Here is a 15,687-nt window from a genome sequence, read left to right on the forward strand (position 1 = left end):
TGTATTTTTATAGCCTGTTCATGTCTGGTAAGAGTAAGTGCAACTGTGGTTGTCAGATTCCCCATAAAGACACCCATGACCAGTGTTGCTTTTGTCTGGATAGGGATCACGATTACAAAAACCGTGCCATCTGTAAATTTTGGCCCAAGACCCTTCACCGCTACTTACAAGTTCTCGACTTATACCTTGAGAACCAGAGCCTAAGACAGATATCTTGTCGGTATGGAAGCCGCTTTCGATGCCCCATCTGAACCACCAAGGAAGATAGCCAAGTCCATGCCGCCTACTACATCCACTCTGCCTCCCTGTGCCGCTCCTCAACCTGTAGCCACCGTCAGCTTGGCCGAGGAGCCGGCTTCCACCACTACAGATACAGCTGGTACCTTTCAGGAGGCTGCACAATCTAGACAGGATGACACGTCCGGGGAGGATGTACTGGCACCTGCTCCAGATGCCGGGGGGGGGGGGGCCAGTAACTTCGATGGGAGCTTTGGACCCAGCCTCCGCTGTTCCAATAATTTCTTCCAGGCCTACCACCAGCCAGACGCTGGCTAGGCCTTCTAAGAAAAAACAAAAGGCCAGACATATTTCTCCGGCACCAGAGGGCTTACCTGATTGGCAGGGCTTCAGCCAGAGTCTCTACAATGCTTTCTTGGCCCTTAGGCCTTCCTCTGAGTTCACCCCTGTGGAACCACCTATTCTCAGCCCCGGGTCTTCCTTACCTGAAAGGGCTGTGAGCCAACCTGCAGAGGAGTAACTGTCTGACTCCTCAGAGGACTCCCTGTCTTACTCTTCCCAGATTTCATCACCCCTGGGGTATGGATCCCCTGAAGAGGCCACTGCTGAGCCTGATTCCCCAGTGGAAGACCTAACCGGCACTGTTAACCTAATGAGAGAACACTTTAAGTGAGAATGCTCAGACATGTCTGAAGCACAAAAAAGATTTTATGATCTGATTCAGATGTACTCTCCTAATCCATCACCAATCCCACCTGTTCAACCTGCCTTCCTGGATGCATTTGCTGCGGCATCCACTAATCCAGATTCCCAGCCACCAGCTCCTCAAAGGGCGGACAGATTGTACAGGATCCCTGACTCAGATAAATTCCTGTTCAAGTGCACCCCAGCAGACCCAGCCACTATTTCCATTTCTATGGACAGGGCATCCAAACTCCTCTCTACTACCACTGTCCTGCCTGCAAATAAGGACAGCAAAGCCATGGAGAGGTGGGGAAAAAGATTTATACTTCTGCTACCCTAGCTCTTAGGCAACAAATTACTAGTCTCACATGGTCACATACTCTCTGGCTCTTCTGGACAAAGCCTCCAAAGAGCTTAATGACATTCCTGACTGTGCTGCTAAAGCATCCTTGTCTTCCTTACTCGGGCTTGTCTCACAAGTGAACAATCACTCCCTTAGGTGCACATGTGATGCAACTGAGGCCTTAGCTAGGTCAACGGCATCACCATCCATGCTAAGATGCTATTCCTGGCTATGTCTCCAGCCCCTCCCTGATGACTTCAGAGCCAAGCTCCTGGATGCCCCCTTAGACCATTCCGCCCTCTTTGGTGCTAAGGTGGGTCATCTTTCCATGTCTCTCCAGCAGAAAGGGAAAGGCTTCAAGGCCTTGAGCATCTCCTTGTCTCTCCAATCCCAAAGTTCCAAAGAAACTTCCCAGCTAAGACACAATTTTATAAGAAAGGCATCAAGGCCTTCAGCCCCCCCCCCCCCCCCAGGTCTGGAAGGCCTCCCAGGAGACTGCCCAGCCAATGACTTCTCAGGCCTCTGGCCAGAGGCCTTCCTTTCCAGACAAAGTCTGATTGCCTGCCACTTTTCCTGCCCCACCTCCTTCCATCACCCCCTTGTCCATCCATCTCTCGCTGTCTCCCTGCTTGGTCCTTGGTAACAGCAGACAAATGGGTCTTGTCCATCCTGAAGGGCGGATACTTTGACTTGGATCACTCCCCCCCCCCCCAAAGACAGCCTATTCCACCCCCTCCCGCATCTTAACGGTCCCTATTACACCAGGTCTTAAACAATCTTCTGCTGCAAGGCACCATAGAATATGTCCCCACCCCTGCTCGAGGGAAAGGTTTTTACTTAAGAATTTTACTGGTGCCCAAAAAGGAGGGACCATGGAGGCCCATCCTAGATCTCTCCTGCCTCAACCTCTTCTTAAAGGTACCCTCCTTCAGGATGCTCACCTTACCCACTCTTTCCCCCTCATTCTCCCTCAGGCCTTCATGGTATCCCTGGACATAAAGGAGGCTTATCTTCACACTCCCATAAAGCCTACCTCCAGGAAATATCTTAGATTCATAGCAAGCTCTTCTCGCTTTCAGTTCTGTGCATTGCCTTTTGGGCTGTCCACTGTCCAAGGGTATTTGTAAAGTGCCCAGCCCCAGTAATTGCCTACTGCAGGGATACAAATATTCCCATACCTGGACAACCTACTCATTCAAGCAGCAGACAGACAGGCCCTCCTTGGTCACACCAAGGACCTCCTGCTCCTGCTGCAGTCTCTAGGGTTCCTAATAAATTTTACAAAGTCCCAACTCGACCCTACACAGGACATTGTCTTCCTGGGATGCAGAATCAGGACAGACATCAGGATGGTGTCCCTCTCCCATCACTTTCAATCTGCCCTACATTCATCAGCTTTGACTGCGTGGGAATTCTTAAGACCTCTGGGCTACATGGCATCTACTATCCCCATGCTACCCCTAGCGAGGTTACACATGAGAAAATTTCAATGGTATCTACACTCGGTGTGGACCCAGCACTCACATCCTCTAGAGTTCAGGGTTCCACTCCTCCCCTGTCTTCACCATGAATTAAAATGGTGGCTTGCCCAAGTGGCCCAGAATCCAGGCCTGCCCCTGCAAAATGCCCACCCCTTCCCAGATCATGCACACAGATGCCTCAGACCTGGGCTGGGGGGCAACTCTGGGTCCAAGGACAGTGCAAGGTTTGTGGACAGACAGACACACACACAAACAAGTGCACATCAGTATCAAGGAAATGACAGCAATACTCCTCCCCCTGCAGGTCTTCCAACCTTACTTTCCAGCAAGGCCTCCTAAAGATAGTCACAGACGACACCACAATGTACAGTGTCTTGAACAAGCAAGGAGGGACAAAGTCCTACCTCCTGTGCAGACTAGCTCTACAGGTATGGGATCTCAGGGAATCTCCCTCCAGGCAGCCTACATTCCATCCCAGCACAACTCTCAGGCAGATTCACTAAGCAGAACCATATCAGACAGCCATGCATGGATGCTGCCAAGAGAGCTGTTCCTGGATCTGGTCCACAGGTGGGGTATTCCTCAGATAGACCTGTTCACCTCCTCCGTAAACAGGCTACTGCTCCAGAACTCATGACCTGAAGGCATTGCAAACAGATGCCTTCTCAATGTCATGGAAGGGGAGGTTCCTGTATACCCCCCCTTCACTCTGATCCAGAGGGTCCTACTGAAAATTCAGCAGGACTCACCGAAAACCTTGCTGGTGACGCCCTGTTGGCCAAGGCAGCACTGGTTCTCTCTTACTTCTTTGGCTGTCCAAGGGCAATCACCACAAGTTACCCCCCTCAGTGGACCTACTCATACATCACAAGGGTACACAGATACACCCACAGTGGTGGTCTCTGCACCTCTGGTGGATAAGATCCTGATTCCCTTCAGACACCTGTATAACAAGGATGTACTTTCAGTCCTGCAGGAGGCCAGGAAACCCAACACAAGAAAATCTTACCTCTCCAAATGGAAAAGGTTTTCTTTCTGGTATCATAAAAGACAGATGGAGCCGCTGGACAGGGATTTGCCTCTGATTCTGTCTTACCTGTGTGAACTCTTGAAGGCAGGATTGTCATATTGCTCTTTAAAAGCACACCTGTTTGCCATTTCTGCCTGCCTATGGACCCTCCGCTGGCATCCAGACTACCAGCCAAACTCTTCTTGAAGGGGGTTCTGCACCTAAGACCTCACAGGAAACAGTCTCCTCCACCCTGGGATCTTAATTATGTGCTAGAAAAACTCACCTTACCACCCTCTGAATCGACGGAGAAGGCCATCTTAAAGTTATGCATGTGGAAAATGGTCCTGCTAGTAGCTTTGACTTCTGTCAGGAGGGTCTCAGAGCTTCAAGCCCTAATGGCTACCTCGCCATTCTTGGTTTTCCGTATGGACATGGTCACCCTCAGGAAAAACCCTTCCTTCACCCCCAAGGTGGTCAGTGACCTTTCCTTGAATCAAGCTATCCACCTGCCTACCTTCTTCCTTAGCCCACAGGGAGATAGTGAAAGAGTCCTTCATTCCCTGGATGTCCACAGACAACTCAGATTCTGCTTGCATAAAACTAAACCTTTTCGCAAATCAGGCCAACTGTTTGTCTCCTTCCACCCCAGGGCTCTGGGTAAAGCGGTGGGCAAACAGAACATTTCAGCCTGGATTGCCAGAGTTATCTCCTTTTGTTACACACACCATGGGAAGACACTTTGAGGCAATGTCAGGGCCCACTCCACAAGAGCTATGGCTTCTTTTGGTGCCTTTTTCAAAGGCCTGGACACTAACTCCATTCTGGAAGCAGCAGCTTGGTCCTCTGTGCAAACCTTCACCAGACACTACAAACTGGACCATATTTCCAGGGCAGGTTTTGCCAGGGCTATCCTGCATGGATTCCTGGAGACCGCTACCCAGGCCACCCCACAACCTGTAGTGAGCTTTGGTATTCACCCACTAGTAGAATACTGCAACATTGGAATAGAAGGACATAGAAAAGTCGTGTAAAATCTTACCATAACCATAGATGTCCTTCTCTTCCATGTTGCAGTATTCCTTCCCTCCCACCATCCCCCCTCTTAACATTGCACTTGCTCTCCCCAGCTCCGGAACAGGTTATGTCCCTCAGGACTGGCTCCTTCTGGGGCTTTATTCTATGTTCTGAGGGTTGATGCGTGCAGACGTTACATTTATGGCCTATATACCTGCCTCCCCATCAGATGTTTGATGCACCATGAGGGACTGGAAAAGCTTTGGAAACCTGGCCGGACAAGCTGATTGGAAGAAGGGTAAACCCGCTAATAGAATACTTCTTTTGCAGCTGACCAAGGGCAGTTATCACAAGTTTTCCCACAGGTTGGATTTAATCACACAAGGTAGGGGTTGTTTGATGCACTTCAACATGAAAACTCTTCAGTTGACAGCCTGGTGATATAATTTTGATACCTTTCAGGCACATTGTTTCTGAGGACATGCAGCAGGTTAAAAACTGCTACTGTGAAGTTATATATATATATATATATATATATATATATGTGTAAGTGGAAAAGATTTCCCAGTTGGTGCCATTTGAAGAACCAAGACTCTCTTAAGGCTTGGCTGCCTCTTGTTCTTGATTTGTGAATTACTGTCCTCTGGTCTTTCCTCCTCTCATTCAAGTTAATTTGTTTGAGATCTCTGCTCATCTGCCCTTGCCCCCCCCCCCTTTTCTAACCATTTAAATGTCAAGTCAAACAGTTTTTGAAAGGAGTTTTGCATATCTGTCTACCTGAGAAAACAGGAGATTCCTCCTTGAGATCTTAAATTTGTGCTTGAAAAGCTTAGTCGTGTTCTGCTTGAACCAAATCATCCGGCTGAACTGAGAGTCCTAAGATGGAAGACCATTTTACTTAATGCTGCGACTTCAGCTAGGAGAGTATCTGAGTTACAAGCTCATATGGAGAGTCAAACCTACCTCATTTTTCACAAGGGCAGGATTTTTTTTGAAAAGTAGCCCTACTTTTATTCCTTTAGAAGTCCGAGAGTTTACCTTGAGCCTGTCTATTAATCTCTCTTTTTTAACTTATACCCAAAACAGGGTAGAAAAAAGTTCTTCAATACTCTTGCAGTCCCCAAGCAGTACAGATACTACCTATACAAAATTCAGTCCTTTTAAGAAAGCTGATCAGCTGTTTGCCTGTATTAAGGGAAAGAGGAAAGGATAACCACTGACAAAGCAGATGATTTCTAGATGGTTGTCTTATGCATATTTTTTGTTGTTGTTTTCACTGTAAGCAGCCACTTCCAAATAGTGTTTGGGCCCATTCTACTTTTGAACTGGGTTTTGTTATTCTCACCATAATAAACCACTTTTAGGCAGGATTATGGCCTATTCCACTATGTCGACTTCCTGGAAAGTAGTGGACTCGAAGTGTTCTATAGATGGCAGATTGATCCTCTGTATTTACCTTTACGAGTCACTATAAACTGGACTCCTTTTCTAGGTCTAGAACAGGTTATGCTAGAACCATATTCCTGGATCTCTTGGATTCTGAATTAATTCCTCCTCCCATGTTACTTGTTATGTTATGGTAGTCTACACATACATCTTAGAAGACTGCAACAGTGATCCATTGTTGAACATATATAGTGCATTTGTGTAAGAATTTAACAGTAGATGTTCTAATAGATCACTATTACAGTAGCTGTACCTTCTTTCCAACCCCTTGTTTTTGATGGGTATATTGTCATGGTGTATATGTATCCACCTGTATGTATATATTTTGACTTTTTGGTTGTGCTTCACAGCATTTTTATTATTTCAGAGCTACTTTTTTCCCTTTTTTTCAAGGAAGGAAAGCTCTGAGCGTTTTGTGTTCTTTTATGTGGAGCTTCTCTCATGCTTCAGACAAAGTTTTGGAAAGCTGGCCAGTAGCAGTAGGGTAGAGCCCATATGGCATAGACTGCTGCAACAGTGATCTACTAAAACATCAGTAACCTTTCTTACACAGTTGTACTTTCCCCTGCTGATGATATTTTTGGGAAAGAGAGCATTCTGGGTGTTTTTCCAGCTGAATGATGAGGCAGCTCATGGGGTAGCTCTAACTGTCATTCTGAAAGTCTGCTCAAGGAGCAGTTTAAAAAGGCTTGATGGCAAGGGCTGAGACCATCTTCACACTTGGAATGGGTTGACATCCCTGTTTAGCTAGAATCAACCCAGCTTGAGGAACTGCAAAGTTCAGGATGTCTGGCTGGATTTTGGGTATATGGCTGAGATCCCTTCAGTGATGATTACTGCAGCAATGATCCTACTCAAACATCTGCTATTTTGGTAAGCTTCTTAAATGGTTGCACTTTCTTTGGATTAGCAAATGTTCACTTACACATTTTTTCTTTTTTTATTAATAGAAATAAGTTAACCATCTTTTTGGTAAGATTTGCTTGAGTACATTTACATATACGCACCCCTCAAACTCACACACAGTTTTCTTAGGAGTCACATAAGCTTTACTTCCTCACAGGGACTGTATTGCTACTTGGGAACAAATCCTGGCAAGGAAAAAGGGCACACAGTTGTGGGAAACCCAAATATAATTTACTGTTACACTGAGACTCTATTGATGTACAATGTAATATTCACTGCTGCAGCCTTCACATATTCGGTGTCCTGCATGCAGATAGCCCATAAACTGTTCCAGTTTCCAAAACTTTATCCTCCTCCCAGGTCTTTGTCTGATGCCTTCCCACCAAAGGCATAAGTATGTTGATAGTATAAACAATGTGTCCATCATCACCATCTTTAAGATCTTTCTATGTAATGTGCATAGACATACGTTTCTTGCAACACTCAGTCCTTTGGTCTGCCTACTTTCAGAAGCCAGATAAGTGCCCTATACAGGATTTTCTTCATCTTATCCGTTTTCCTGTTGACTCTAACTAATGTCTAACACTGACTCCAATTCTGAAAGCTCCCATTTTTATGATGCATCTTGCACACAATCATATTGTAATAATTATTCAAATTATTTTCTATTTCAACTACTTTTTTCAGTTTCTGTTGAGAGAGAAAATCTTAAATCGAACAATTCCTTTTCCAGTACTGAAAATATCAAGTGACCATCAGGTAAGTATAAATATTTTTCCCACTTCTGAAGTAATTTAAAAAAGTTGTATGTTTACATACTTTGTGGAATTTTTTCAATGCAAAACCTGAAGAAAATGGGAAAGACTGTCATCTTGACACTTCCTAAAGTTAATGGCATGCTGTCTCTTGCTTTTAATCATGTAGTATGCTTGTGGTATATAAATTGTACATTAAGGTTACCGCATTCATTACTTGTTCCGTTTTAGAGGGGTTTTGTTTTTAAAATGTGATTACTATTGACTATCCATTGTATGGACTCTTAATACATGTATTTCACAGAATTTTGTTCTCAACTTTTGCAAATATTTAATTGTACTCTGCTGCTGTATTTTTGCAAGTGTTCATTTTACATTTTTCTGCCGTAAAGCTATATTTTGCCTTAGAGTATTGTATTGTCTCAGTTGTCTAAATTTTTGTGCCTTAGAACTTTATCTTTGTACCAGTTCACTTACCTGGTTAACAAATGTAAAATAAGGGCCTTATTTTAAACTTGAATCTTTTAGTATCTGTAGAGATTGTATGAGACAAGCGGCCAAAGGCATTTGAAAGATCGTTCTTATCTAACAAAGAAACAAACTATCTAGAGATAAAAAAAAAAAAAAAAAAAAAAACCTCCATACCATGGAAATAAATGAAGTCTCACAAGTCTAAATAGGCAGTTTCAGAATGTCCTAAGTTTAATTTTTTCAGGAAGTTCAGCAGATGGTGGTAACTTTTCAGCTCCAAAAACAATGCATGTCAAACCCAATTAAGGTACCAATGTGGAAATTCTCTTACTTGGGTGCTTTGTCGTGTAAAAAAAAAAAAAAAAATCAAAGCAGCATAATTTCTTTCAGCAGATTGTGCAAGAATCTACTTTCAAGTGCAGGAGCCACTTAGCCATACCCTGAATGTTTATTATTCTTGAAGAACCTGAGGGTTGGCATAATGGTTGAGGGTGTTTACCTCACAGATTAAAGGTACAGGGTGTGATTCTCTCCTTTAGGAAAGAGGTGAGGTTTAAAATGATCTGTAGGGGCAGCCAGCCTAATACTTGCTTATGCACCTAAGCCTCATAACACCCAGAGAACTGTTTTCACCTTCAGTCACTCTCTCAATCCTCTGGATCTTCTCCAAAGCATGTAACATTCAGTAAAATAAAAACACAAACCACACACCCACCTTCGCTGAGGCTCTCAGTAAAAATCTACTCAAACAGCAGAGGCCTCCAAGGCAGAAACAAACTCAACCACCACAACACAACACTAATCATGAGACACAACTCTCCTAAACAGTGTGCCACTCAACCAAAGCCCCTAAGGCAAAACAGCATGCCCAACACACTAGTCATAGGTGACTCGATACTGAGGCGCACTGATGTCCCACTCACTAAGTTGAATAAGGAGAAAGTAGCAGTCAGCTGTCGTGTCAGGTGCCAGGATCCACCATATAATGCACGCACTCAGGTCTTTCAACAGCTACAAATATGACTCTGTCATTGTACATGTGGGTATGAATGACCTGAGACGTACCTCCCTGAACTACATGAAAAGAGACATGGAGGAGCTCTCGAATTATGTAGCCCAGGCATGTATGACCTTAGGAAAAACACAAAACTGCCAGCACTTCACCAGTACGATACTTATATACTCACTTTGACAATTAACATATTGATTAACTTGTTAAACAATCAAATATGTAAAACACCAATTTCCAAAATATTGAAGTGACCATGAATTTATAATAAATAAATAAATATTCTCAAATATGAAATATAATTAATTAATTACCTAATTCAATTAATTGTCAAAGTGAGTATATAAGTATCATGTTCACACTCAATTAATTGTGATCCTTGAAGGCAAATTGCCGAGGTACCAGATCGCTGGAATAAAGAAAGATACTGGTGAAGTGCTGGCAGTTTGTGTGTTTTTTCTTAAGCTCTTGTTGTGAGATGTATGACCTTAGCCCTGAGCAGTATCCTACCATCATCCAGAATGATACCACAGTACAAGCAGAAAATGATTGATTTCAAAAATTGGCTAAGTTTCTGGTGTCATTCCAAGGGGATCCAGTATCTGTCTGTCTGGGATGACATGATTGACGGACCTCAATGCTTTGCCAGAGATGGCCTGCATCAGTCACCTGTGGGCTTCTGGATACTGGCCAATGCTCTTGCCACCCCCTATAGTGCCTTTTTTAGGCTTTCAAAGACCAAATTACCACCATAACAACTACAAGCAAATGCAATCTGAGAGTCATGCTGCTCAGTGCTAGTAGTAGTCTAAATCTCAAAATGCACTCGCTCGAAGCACTCCTTAAAATGGAGAACATCGACATTGTGCTGTAACAGAGACCTGGTTCAAAGCAACAGAAAGCACCCCTGCACTACCTGGCTATAACTCATTCCACACCTTTCAGCTCCAGAACTTGGATAGGAGCTCCAAAGGCGGTGGTGTGTCCATATTCATAAAGGATGCGCACACCTCCAGCCTGGTAGCTCAACGTAACACATCAGAGATACTTCCAGTGCAGCTAACATTCGGTGAGACCGCGATTCAGGTTGTAGCCTGCTGTAGGTCCCCAACCATGTACCAAAACTCACACTCCACGTTCCTTAGCACCCTGGAGAATATTCGGGTCCAACCTAACACTGTCATACTGGGTGACTTCAACTACCCGTCCATTAACTGGGTAAACTACTTGCGTACCAATACACTTGTCCACCGTTTCCTGGAATTCATTGATTCCAATGCTCTGGACCAGCTCATTCTTACCCCTACTAGAGGTAGCAGCATCCTTGACCTAGTCATTACTAACATGGGCGACTGATGATCTACACCAATAGTCAACTCCTCCCTGGTTAGATCATGACCACAAACTAATCACCTTGGGAATCCACCCCCCCCCCCCCGCAAAGGTAACCACCATGAAAAACTTCTCCAAAGCTAACTTTGGGCTCCTAAAAACAGAGGAGGCTAACTTCACGGCACCCATGCAAATGGAGAATAGTTGCATGACTGCCGAGTCATACACCAATGCACTGTACGAACACATACACAAATGCATGGATCTTGCCATACCCAATAGAACCAAAATGCTTTCCTCCAAAAAAAGGAAGCCAATCTGATGGCCCCCTGCCATAAACAAACTCTACAACAGAAGGTAGAAACTGATGCGGAATAAGGTGAAGTCCCAAGACTGGAAAAACTCCTTCATCAGCCTCAACAAAAAGTTGAGATCCCTCATGAAATCCTCTAAAGCTAGCTATGAAAACAGAATTGCAGCAGATAGTAAAGACATCCACAAGGCCTTCTATAGTTATGTAGAGAATCTCCACGGCAATACCCAGATTTGCTGTGAGCTACTGCACAATGGTACCTCCTATGCCAAGCCAACAGATATTGTCAATATACTGGCCAAGCAATTCAGTGCCGGTTTACCCCCCCTCCCTCAAAGGACCAATCACAATACCAGTAGATTTCCAGGCACCCAGTATTACTGCTGCACAGATTAAAACAGCACTGTCCAAGGCCAAGAATACAGCTAATATGGGACCTGATAATATCCCTAGCTATGTTCTATATGAACTACAGAGTGAACTGGCACTACTCCTGTGTGCCCTGTTAAATCACAGCCTCACCTCAAGCTTTGTCCCTACAGAATGGAGCACTGCTACAGTCATCCCTCTCCACAAAGGAGTGACTACAGACCCTGGGAACTATTGCCCCATTAGCCTGATGAGTCTGATATGCATATCTGTGGAACGCATCATCATGGACCTAATAAACAAGGATATAGGAAATCTCCAAACTCTGGATCCCACACAGTTTGATTTTGTGAAGGGTAGATCATGCCTGTTCAACCTGGTGGACTTGGAGTCAGTCACCAGAGCTGTGGATGAAGGCAGGGTGGTTCATACAGCCTACCTTGATCTGGCCAAGGCCTTTGATGCCATTCCCCACTCAGGAATTATAGAAAAACTCCCTAAGCTAGGCATCAACCCCTGTATCACTAGGTGGGTTGCAAACTGGCTCATAGATAGAACCCACAGTGTGAAAGTAGCTGACTCCAAGTCAGACTGCCGACCAGTCATGAGTGGAGTCCCACAGGGTTTGGTCCTGGGTCCGCTCCTGTTTGGTATCTACTTCTCTGAAGTCCAGGTCAACACGAAGTGATTCTGGCTGACAAAGTTCACAGACGATTGCAAGTTGGGAGCTATTATTAACTCCCCAAGTGATGTTGACATCCTGCAGAAAGGCCTCACTGAGACCAGCGACTGGTGTCAGAACCATAGCCTTACGCTCAATACCAAAAACATGTGTCGTCATCCCCTTTGGGAAAATCTCAGTTCCCATAAATTACCACATCGATGGTAGTCCACTGAACACAGAAGGCGTTATAAGAGATCTGGGAACACAGGTTGACAGCAACCTCTCTTTTGACCACCACATTGCCACTGTGGTCAGAAAACCCTATGTGGCACGTCTCATTACTAAGGGTTTTGCATCCAGGAAGAAAAAACTCATTGTCTCCCTCTACTCTTCCCTCATTAGGTCAATCATCGAGTGCAACGCCCCATTTGGCATGTACCTCACTAGACATCTGCAACAACTGGAGAGGCTGCAAAAGTACCTCACAAAGATGATCCTAGGCCTTAAACAGTTGTCCTATATGGACAGACTCAAAAAACTCCAACTATTCTCTGTCCTACTTAGAGGCGATCTCTGCTTGATTTACAAAGCCATGTCTGACCCAGCTCTGTTAGAAGTGCTGCATCTAAAGAAATCCCAATCCTTCCACACCACACGCTCCAGATACTTCAACCTCATTACTACAAATAACAGAATGTGCTGGAGAGACATGTTCATAACCCAGAGACTGCCCATGCTATGGACTAAACTTCCCATAGATGTCAAACAGAGCACCTCACTGGCCCTCTTCAAGAGAAGTCGATGAGTGGATGGGAAATAGAAGATTCATCCCGGGGATCACTCCAGTGGCTCTACTCGACAGAGGCACTGGGAGCTAATGGGTGGCACGATGCCAGGGTAATCCTATGAGTTAGGGTTGTAAAGGCTCCAAGGCCATTAGCCTAGTGCACACCTATGAACCTATAAAACTGTAAATTGTATGGCTCCTTTCCAGAGCATGTAACATGCACTAAAACTGTAAATTGTTTGGATGCATTTTTGTTTTTTTCTCCCTGTAACAAAAGAGGTATATACAGAAGATGAGATTGCCAGAGTCAAAGTGGACTGTACTGCATTTGTTTTAAACTTTCCAGTTGGTCATGAAAGTTAAATGCCAATATCCTGATATTAGTCTCCAGTTTCATAAAGGGCAGACAGGCTCTTCAAAATTTCCCATATGATGAAAAGTAGTTTTTTTGTTTCTCTCTCTCTCTGCCCTCTTTTATCACAGTGGAAGATGACTGTACCTTTTGCCACACATTTTGCTAGGGAGCCAAAATTATTGGGAATTTATGGTTTTAAAAGAGCTGTACTTAATATTTTATCTGTAAGAGCACTTAGTTGCATCTCCCATGTGTTAACTTCTCAAACTTTTAAACTTGTTCAAGTTCAGGAATGCAAACAGAAATTACCATAATCCAGGCATAATGACCTCCTGAAGACAGGAGCATAGAACAGAACCTTTAAGGGTTGAGAATGGCTTAGAATATTTAGTTTGATAGGTTTTCAGGTAGTTGTTGGACTTGCAGTCTAGAAGATCAGTAATCAGCTTACCCCAAATTCCCAGTTGCCTCAAGCGAGTTGCTCCAGATCTCTCAGTAAACAAATGAAGGTTGAGAGAATCAAGCCCTGTTCCGCAGGAAGCAGCTTGTTAATAGCTCATTGCCTTAATTCTCTGTATTAACTGCCAGACAACTAATATTATCTTTTTTAATTCTTATTGAGTGCTAGTAGATGCAGACATTTCTGCTGTTTCATTTATGATGAGCAAAAGTTGTTGTAATGAACTTCATCATGTACACTTATTGGGGTTCATATTAGCTTGTCGAACACTCAAAAGAGCGAATGCTCTTTGACCGACGGCTAATAGATGAAACCGCAAAAAGTCGAACAGCCAGAACAGCAATTATTTTCCCAGGGAAAAAAATCACTGTTCCTAAAAAAACAAAAAAAAAACAAAACAAATCCACAAACAAAATAAAGTGGGGGGCTTTGCCCCACACACCCCAACGTGGGGGCTGTGCCCCCCACCTACTTAAATATACCAACTCTGAGATTGCACCGCAGTGGAGGAAACTGCAAAGTCCTGACAATGGCCCAGCGATTTCTTTTCCCTGGGGAAAAAAATTGCTGTTCCAGCCATACGACTTTTTGTAGTTTCATCTATTAGCTGTAGATCTAAGAGCGTTTGCTCTTTTGAGTGGTCGACAGGCTAATGGGAACCCGACTTATTGTTCAAAGCTGCTGCTGAAATAGAAACAAAGTTGCCAGATGTCAAACTTAACCAGGGTTTTTAAAAGGCCAGACTTTTGAGAATCTTTTCCATGGCTGATATTGTAATTCTTTGAAATGAGATACTCATTGCAGAGCATTCAAATCTAGGGTATACGGCTTTGATTTCTAAAGGCATCTCTACCAGATCAAAAGAACTCTTAATTCCTCTTTAGTCATGTCATATTAAGCCTATTATTGAATACAGTGCACCTTTTTATGTGTGTTTGTCTAATCATATCCTGTAACTTGAGAAACCTCAGAGATTCATAACTAAAAAGATCAATGGCCTGAAAAATCTTGGTTATCTGGATAGCCTGTGCAACCATTTCTCTGTACTCTTCTCTTAAACACGTCTCTGTGGATATCTGTGTCTAGCTTTTTAAGCCATGACAGATCCAACCCTACTTGACCTCCTAATCCCTCGCAGAACTAATACCTCAAATACTCCATTAGAAGAACTAAACCTTCACCAGTAGATAAATAAGATGTGTTGACATGATAGATTTTTTTTCTCAACATATCCTTCACCACTAGAACAAGCTTTCATTAAATGTCAAGCAGAGTAGCACCATTACCACCTTCAGGGTAAACCTAAATAATTGAATAGGCAGCTTCATATTCGTATTTGGTCTATATTGTCTTGCCCTTCTTGAGGCTAAAGGGCACTTTTGAAGATATATATGCACGCACACACACAAGCACACTTTTTTTGGCTATGCTTACAGTGGTCTGCAGACTGATTGCCTAGTACTTACCTATGAGCCTATGATGTCTGTGCAAGCACAGTTCGAAATGGTTGCCCAAGGTTAAGATTACAGTTTTTCAGCACTCATGAAAGCATAAATAGTACATCACAGTTGGATCACACATCATGACAGCCCTTTAATAATAAAACAAATCTCACCATTTAGGAATTTTAAAGGTTTCATATTTTTTAATGGTCTTGCTACCTCCTAATTAACCTCCACTCCCTTTCTTCCTGTTGTTGGTTCTGTTTCTTGTTTTATTTGTAACATTAAAAATGCTAGAGTCCAGTCATTTTAATCATAATTCATATTTATATTACACCCTTGGGCAATGCACATGTATGCGAGCTATCTGCATTGTAAAATCAGTAAATATGCAGTATTTTGTACACAGAAGACGGCTTTGAAATTCTTGTAGTAAGTGCTCATGATGACTATTACTGCTGCAGGAATTTAAAATACGATACCGGATATCCAGTTATATTTTTAATTTCTGCATCACTGGTTCTACTTTTTCAGTGGAATATCTCTGTGTCTGTACTTCCTGGTGAGTACTTGACAAATTTGTGCTTTATAATTTGACACTAGTTTT

The 15,687-nt window shown here is 43.5% G+C and overlaps 1 protein-coding gene across 3 annotated transcripts in view; it reads left to right on the forward strand.

The window, feature by feature from the left end:
• Window positions 1-15,687, forward strand: part of TRIM24 (tripartite motif containing 24) — a 1,966,170-nt gene that overhangs the window by 1,719,834 nt on the left and 230,649 nt on the right. For 2 of the 3 annotated variants that reach the window (XM_044087935.1, XM_044087936.1), the window contains exon 15: window positions 7,811-7,882. The exons of the other annotated variant lie outside the window; for it this stretch is intronic. In XM_044087935.1, coding sequence (XP_043943870.1) covers window positions 7,811-7,882 — 72 coding nt within the window. The remainder of the gene's footprint in view (window positions 1-7,810; window positions 7,883-15,687) is intronic. 3 annotated transcript variants of the gene reach the window in all.

The sequence above is a fragment of the Protopterus annectens genome, chromosome 11.part0 (assembly GCF_019279795.1).
Source record: "Protopterus annectens isolate FY-2018-M chromosome 11.part0, PAN1.0, whole genome shotgun sequence".
NCBI classification, from domain to species: domain Eukaryota; kingdom Metazoa; phylum Chordata; order Ceratodontiformes; family Protopteridae; genus Protopterus; species Protopterus annectens.